Below are 7,998 nucleotides of genomic sequence, written 5' to 3' on the forward strand. Positions count from 1 at the left end.
AGTCTAGCTAGTCATACAATTTTAAGAAGTTTTTTTTGGCACACCATACATGGCAAGTGAAAATCTAGCCAAGTAATTTGATTGTAGTAATTTTTTGTTGTCAATTTAAAGCACTTACTCGTCCTTTTCTCTATGCTAAACCTGCCATTTTGCTAATCTGAATATTTCAGTAGCTCAATTATACTTAAAACGGAGAAATCATCACTACATGTGACATGGTGACAGTTATCTAAATTATATTTATTTCTCACTTATTTTTCACTTTTTTATATACACAAATCTTAAAATTGCATTTTCAATTAAAGAAAACTATTTTGTTAAACTACTTTTATGTTCACAGCACTCTTCATATTTCAGTGTCAAGCTTGAAGCTTGAATATTCTCTGCAGCATATACGATGTCTGTAAAAAAAAAAATCCCAAATGTCCAATAAAAAATAGTAATTGCCTAGTATCCTAATAAAAATTAACACTTGAAATGAAGTTGAAACTCATACAATTTGTGTCAAATAAGGGCTAATATTAGCAATCTTTTGATCACATTAATTTTTAAAATGAATATGAAAAATTGAAGAAAAGTTATACAAAATTATTGAGGCCTCCCAGTCTGATAGGGACCAAGTTTTACACAAGAATTGAGAAACCCATGAATCGAGTGTAGACAACACGATAAGCAAAAGTTTTAACTTCCTAAGCAAACAAAGTTTAAACTAATTTCTCCCTCATCCCAGGATCATAAAATATAACAAAAATCTGAGCACAATTGCTCCATGTATAGATGGCTTAATTTAGGATTATTGTAAATTTTCCTCACTTCTGGTTCTTCTTTCTTCCTTTCACTTGTTTCTCTAAACTTCTAAGCCTTTGACTAATAACAGAAGAAGAAGATATTTTTTTATTTGAATGTTTTGAAGCTTCTTCTGGAATTGAGCTTTGCCCATTTGTTGTTGATGATGTAGCTTGTTTTAGAGCTGGAAATATAGAAAAGGGAGATTGAGGAGCACTGGTGGTGGTGGGTGGTGCAACAGGTATTTCAGGAATACCCAAAGTTTTCTTTACACCAGGAACTTTAAGCACTGTAAAATTGGAAATAAGAGAGCAAATAATTAGGAAGAAAAAAAAACAAAAAGATTACAACAAAGGTTGACTTGTGTTTCTACTATGCAGTTAAGAGTCAAAAAACATTTCTTTTAATGCATAAATAATTAGGAACTTAGTCCATACATGAAACACAGCCTAAAACTTGGGTCTTATAGACCTAATGCAGTCTGCAATTATTCACTTTGTTAAGAGAATTTTGGTCCTCTATTTTTTGTAACTAACCCCATTTAACCCCACCCCTCCCTAACCTCAAGGTCATTTCATCATTTCGGAAAAATTTAATTCTCAATCATAGAAAGCAACATCAATTTTGCTTTCATTTCAGAAAAAGTAACATCATAGGAAGCGACATCAATTTGGTCCTCCAAAAACATTAACATCAATTTTGCTTTTCAATCGACAAATGCATAAATGTAGTCCTTCAATCTCACAATCCAAACATAATGAAAATTTTTACATATGTTCCATGACTACGGGACTAAATTTATGTCAAAATTTAGTGCTTTTAAAATAAATTTTAGTCCTCTAATTCGAGTCCCACGGATGATATCAACAGAATCTAGACCAAGTTGAATGATTTACAGTACTGTGCCAATATGAATACAAAGATGCTATCTAAACGATAAACTAATCTTGTTCTTGATCCTACAATTATGGACCAAGTAAATTATCCTATCAATGGCTAATAATAAGGAAACTAAGTATCTGATTACAATCAACAGACCATATTTATGACAACCTTGAGAAAATTTTCCAAACAGAATGGCTCTACACATACTGCTTGTGAAATTAAATATAAATAAATAAAATAAGTAATAATTCAAGCAGAGGACAGAAATTCTCTTATAAGTCCTAAGGTTGAGAAAACAAAACATATCTATTGAGATAGTTGTGATTTTGAATGGAGTAAAATATTGATTGAAATTATGCTAATTTTTTGTGTAGATCATAAAACAAGCAGATTTTCAATACAGAAGCTACTAACAACTGAATAGCAGTCAGTCAGGCTATGAATGATGGTGAAAGACTTTCGACTTCATAGATATGTTTAAAACACTACATCAGTCAGTAAAATTAGGAGTGCAAGACCGTAAGTGCATCTTGGGAGCGTTTTGGATCATCATGAATAGAGAAGTGTGCACTCAAAAAGAATACCAAGATTATGGAGCCATGGATTCTTCAATTACGTGCATTATACATTCTAGCCTACCTAAATGCAATCATTGATCATATGGTGGAATCAAAACGCCCAAAGCAATGTGCATTTCAAGAAATTCAGGTTCTGCCTTATTAAAGACGTGAAAATTGGGAAAGACAGTAAAATTGCAAATGAAAATTTTCAAGAGCCTTACCAAGTCCATACACAAGTGAAAACAAATTTGATGTAACCCAGTAACAGAATATTGCCTGCACAGTTATAAAAAAAATAAAAATAAAAACAAGTTCAAATTATATAGAATGACAAATGAAAGCAACCATGAAAACTGTAAAAAGAAAATATGCAAGCACCCCTTTTCTGTTTCAACTAGCTTAGCACCATTAGATATTACAAACAAAACGCAGCATACAAACCCAATATATGTGGATGGAAATGGATAATTAATAACCTATCTATATCAATAGCATATATAAGGCATGGATTGCAGAAACCTTTGCTTTGCAAAAGATACCCTTCAAATTGAGGTATATTACAATATTAATTTTCATAACTATTAACTCATCTCTTTTCAAATAGAGAAAATAGAGCATTTTTTTAAGTTTCCAGATTGGAATAGAACTTTTCTGTGTTCAGTCAATTCAGAATATTTCAGGTTTCCTATTATATTTCCAAACATTAAATTACTACATTAATTTTTTTAATTATTATGACCTACCTTTCTTATAGTACGAAGGAGGGAATAGGAAATCCTCTGGAGTTTGAAAGATAGATAAATAAACAGGAGATAATAAAGCAGCAAAGACATCATTTCAATGGTGCTCGGATCTCTTGGGAGATCCATGAAAGAGAACCACCCAAAAAAAGACATCGATTGACACTCACATAAAAGCCTATAAATTAATTTTTTAGTCCCACACTAGATGGAAAGAGAGAAGTTTCTGTTTGGTAATTATGGTGTTAACTGTTTACAATTCGACAAGTCAGCAATTCAGATCATGTCATTAATTGCATGTGATTTAAAGTCGTTTAATTGATGGATGCCAGTACAATTCCATAACACCAATATGAAACATACAGCAATTTGCTATTTTTAGCCTTTTGCTTTTATTTCACTAATTTTCATACAAAAAGTGAAAAAGTCGATTAAGTTTAAGTTGTTTACAAAAAGGAAATGATAGAGCTACCAAAAACACCCTATCTAATTATTTGACTACTGTGTTCATTCTCCTGAAACGGTTTCACACAGATCTCATTCATTCTCAGCATTCTATATAAACCACACAATGCATACGATGTGTGATGTCTAAAGCTAAAGCAGATTTTGATATTAAAAGTATTTAAGATATCAAAAGAGTATCAAGTGCCTTTTGGTAACTTTCTCTTTCAAGATAACAAGTTACACTTGCAAGGTTACCAGTCAATAAGCAAACTGAACAGTGTGTTTGGAACTGGGTCACAAATACACAGATGCACCTTAAAATAAACGCTACCCGCTGTAGCTTTTGCATCCAAAGCCATGTTAACAAGGTGTTGATACATGGTTCCACACACACAAATAGGATGCAACAAATTTTACTGAAAGTTCAGACAGAACTACTTTCAAATGCAAAAATAAGTGTAAGCAAAGGGAAGTTTTTCATTCCAAAGAAGGCTAAGCTAGAAAAGTTTACCTTTGGAAATCCCATGGTGAAAGGAACTGTAAGAACAGCAAGACCCCTAGAGACATTTTTCATGGTGCCAGCCACAGGATTTCCTTCCATCCCTTCTTGCATATTACACTGAGGAACAATAAGAAGCCAATTAATCAAAATTGGAACCAAAATACAACAGATAACATCACTCTTGCCATCTCAATTTAAAACTTCTTCATTTCTTTAGACGTGGCCAGTTATATAGTGAATACAAAATAAAATTCAAAACAGAACACTAAAAGCATTCAATCAAGAATAAAGAAAGTCATCTAGAAAGAGAATTATAAAAAAAGTTGAAAGTTTCTGAAAAGAAAATGCTCACCTCTACTGTTATTAAGAATGACAATGCTGTCAAAGCTGGAAAAATGTACAAGGCATCAGGAGTTGAGAGATCAATAAACCAAGAAGCTCCGCCATGCTTGAATGATGGCACTTTTTCAGCCATATTTGTTATCTATCTTTAAACACAGAAATGAGAATGGATAGAAACAATATGAAGGCTCCTCAGACTCTTACAATTAGGGAAAATATCAAGTTGAAACTCAGCTTACCGCAAGAAAAAAACTAACAAAAATAGGCCCTTGGATAAAGAGTCCCTTCAATGGCGTAAAAGGACTCACACCATATCTGCATTTATCAAAACCAAAGGTAGATATTGTTTAGTCAAACAAAGATCCATGAACTATGAAGTTTGACTTAATACTTGAAACACTTTCCTAAAAGCCATGAACCACTCAAGTCTTGGTTCTTAAGCATTAACAATAATTACTCTTCTAACTATCTGCATTTATCAAAACCAAACAAAGAAATGTTTAAATATCTAATAACACCTGTCTTCAGACGCAACATTTTCCATCTATTGAAAATAGTTAGAAAGTGAAGCCGCGTTAGCAGTTCATAAAAGTTAAAACGGAACACTGGCTATTTAATGATTTCAGGTATGGCCATCATAGTTCACAAGTCACCACAAAGATTGCTCCACTAATGCATCGTATATTATATCACTAAATATAAATGTAGTAAATAGTAATTACATCAGATTGAGAGGATAAAAAATGAGTATCAGCAGATAAAGAATAGATTAAAAGAGACCACAAGAATAATGTCAAGGATATCTTTTACAAGCAAATTAAGAAACCACTTACTCCTTAAATAGTTTCTTCATCTGCTGCTGACCTTTAGCAACAGCTACGGGATCCATAGTCTGAAAATTGGATGTTATTGCGATCAGAGAAAAAATTGCTTTAGAAAATAAATGTAATAAAATCCAAAACTTAAAACATTTCTCCAACAAAAAGGATCCATTCCATCACATAGATCACCAGGACAGATACTGAACAGGTGAACCAACTAAAACCTCAAAAAAATTTGAGTCAAACTAAAATTTATGGATACAAGACAACAGAACTTGTGAGGCCCCATCAGCTCACTTGCATATCAATATAATAGCATATCACTATCATCAGTAATTAAAAATGAATTGATAATTACCAGTCCCTCCATTTGTTGCTTTATCTCTTCCAAATGAGGCCTCATTAACTGTCACGTACATAAAACAAAAAACTTAGGTAACAAGATAGATTAGAAAATGGAAGAAGTGCATTATCGATATAACAACTAAAACAAGTTTGAGGGTCGTTATGGAAAACAGGAACAAAGAAAAAAAAAGGGAACAGACTTGTGAAGCTAAGGAATTAACCTTCCAATCCATGTTAAGGTAATCTTAATCCAAAAAGGGAAAGGGAACTAACGGCAAACAGTTCCCTCCAAATGTGTATATTGTGTTTACTCCAATCAGGACATCCGAAGGTCGAAGGTACAAGCAAGAGTCATTGCCATTACTTTATTTTAGCAAGAAACAAAGATGAACTTAAAAGTAGCACAATATACCGTAAGTTTAGAAGTGGCCTTAAGTTGATTTATTAAGAGTGGAACTGTAGCGGTTCGAATCAACAGGGTTGTTAGAACTATGGCTGCCCACCTGAAACAAAGAAGCTATAATATTAACAATTTCCATTCAAAACTAATGTGCCAGCAAATCCTAGATGTATTATTTATGAAATTATGGTTTTTGAATTAATACACCTTCGGATAATCAAATCCCAGAATTTACATCACATACTACAATAGGGTAAGAACAACCTTGCTATTTGAAACCCTAAACTAAATTTGCTACACATTTCAAAATGACATAAAATAACTAAGTTTCCAATTCAGAAAATATTAAAGGAAAGTCAGTACCTTCAGTACTTATGTATAGCAAATTATAATTAAACAGACAATCTACAGGAATTGCTAGTACAAACCCAAATCCATGGTAAAAGCGAAAAATAGACCAATGATAACTTAACATGCATGAATACCAATTCTGAACTATTTTGGAATTCCCTTAGGATTCATCATTTCATAAACACACACACACACACACACACACATAGAGAGAGAGAGAGAGAGAGAGAGAGACTCACCAATTTAAGCCAGTGTAGGAATGCACAGCATCTATAACGTACTGCAAGGCCTGTACAGGCAAAAAAGAATCAGCAGCAGCAATAGCAACCTCATTGACAACGGGAGCCTGAGAAACTACAGCATCCATGGTTGTGTTGGTGAGGACATCAGCCACATCAGTCATTACGTCACTACTAATCTTATCCGAACCCTGATTCACCGTCGACATATATCGGCAGAAACCATATCTGGAGCACGGAGAAAGAAATCTATCACGGGAATGTGCAAAAAAACCCATTGGTCCATTAAGAGAGCTTCCAAAGGACCTTGTTTGGGTAAAATCACCATCCCCTCCTGAAGATGATTTTTCATTGGTGTTTTCGTGCTTCCCCTGGTCACTGTGGAGAACATAACTGAAAGACGGATGGCACCTCCGATCCACGAGGTTCCCTCTTATCAAGAGGCACCGTCGGTATGCCATTGGTATTCTTAGCCAATTCTATCAAACAGAATCAAGTAACAAACTGAATTCAGATTGTGCCAAGATAACAAAATCCACACTGCTCAGAATTATGATTGATCCGTAATTCCAATACCAACGAATATATCAAATAAACTTTGCAAAACCTTGGGCAGATTTCGAATATAATAAATAAACAACATGTATCAATAATTTTTCCAGCTATTTTTATATATCATCAACCACTTCCTCGGTAACTCTTTGGGACTATGTTAAGTGATTTAAGGTGGGCTTAATATAATAATATCTAAGTGAATAGGCGACGAAAATAGTGGAAAAATTAGGTTGAACAATATAAGGGCATATAGCAAAATCAACTAGATGTGAAAAGAAAAAAAAAAAAAAAGCAATGAAACAGCGTTGAGGAAAGAAACTCACATCAAAATGTGAAAGGAATGAAAGGAACTCACCGTGGACGATGGAGGCTGAGGTGGTGGCGCAGCCTTCGGGTTGAAGACGCAGTGTTCCAAACAAAATAGCAGAGAAGAACGGGTTTGTAGGGGTTTGTGGGTACACTATACTTTAATTTCATTCTTTAACCTCAAAACGACGCCGATGAGCAGCTGAACGACGCGTTTTGACGGAAATATCAGAGAACAAATTACACCAATATTCCAAGTTTCCAAGTAATTACACATAACTATTTCTATATTTTTAATCATTATTTTTTGTCTTTCTTAATTCTTATGGAGGTTGTTAGTGGAAGGTTTGAGAAGTGTCAGACGTTAATGTAATATTTTTAAACATATTTTCAAATTTAAAGGACTTAATATAGGAAAATAAAAAAGGTAAGATTATGTATAATTACACAAAACTTAAGACAGTATGGTCGTAATTTGTTCTATTTCATAAAATGATTTAATTGTATTTTTACTTATCTTTTGGTCAGTTTGTTTAGACTTCCCTTTTTATTTTTTTAATAAAATAAATAATTTTCCATTTTTTAAAAATATGTCTAAATTGTTTTTAAAGAAAAGTAATTTTCTGTTTTTATTGTAATAAAAAAATCTATCGGGCGTCAAATTAATTGTTCAATAGTTTATAGTCACGTTATTTTTTTTTGTCAAATATTGGATGTCA

The 7,998-nt window shown here is 33.1% G+C and overlaps 1 protein-coding gene across 1 annotated transcript; it reads right to left on the reverse strand.

Moving 5' to 3' along the window:
- Positions 1-567: 567 nt before the first annotated feature.
- LOC100817052 (mitochondrial inner membrane protein OXA1) lies at positions 568-7,516 on the reverse strand. The gene is made up of 10 exons (XM_003529258.4): positions 7,329-7,516; positions 6,419-6,897; positions 5,841-5,931; positions 5,442-5,489; positions 5,096-5,154; positions 4,502-4,577; positions 4,273-4,404; positions 3,930-4,037; positions 2,453-2,507; positions 568-1,075 (listed from the first exon to the last, which is right to left on the reverse strand). The coding sequence occupies exons 2-10, from the start codon at positions 6,877-6,879 to the stop codon at positions 810-812; spliced, it is 1,296 nt and encodes a 431-aa protein (XP_003529306.1). The 5' UTR covers positions 6,880-6,897; positions 7,329-7,516; the 3' UTR covers positions 568-809.
- Between the last annotated feature and the right edge of the window lie 482 nt (positions 7,517-7,998).

The sequence above is a fragment of the Glycine max genome, chromosome 7 (assembly GCF_000004515.6).
Source record: "Glycine max cultivar Williams 82 chromosome 7, Glycine_max_v4.0, whole genome shotgun sequence".
Lineage (NCBI taxonomy): Eukaryota > Viridiplantae > Streptophyta > Magnoliopsida > Fabales > Fabaceae > Glycine > Glycine max.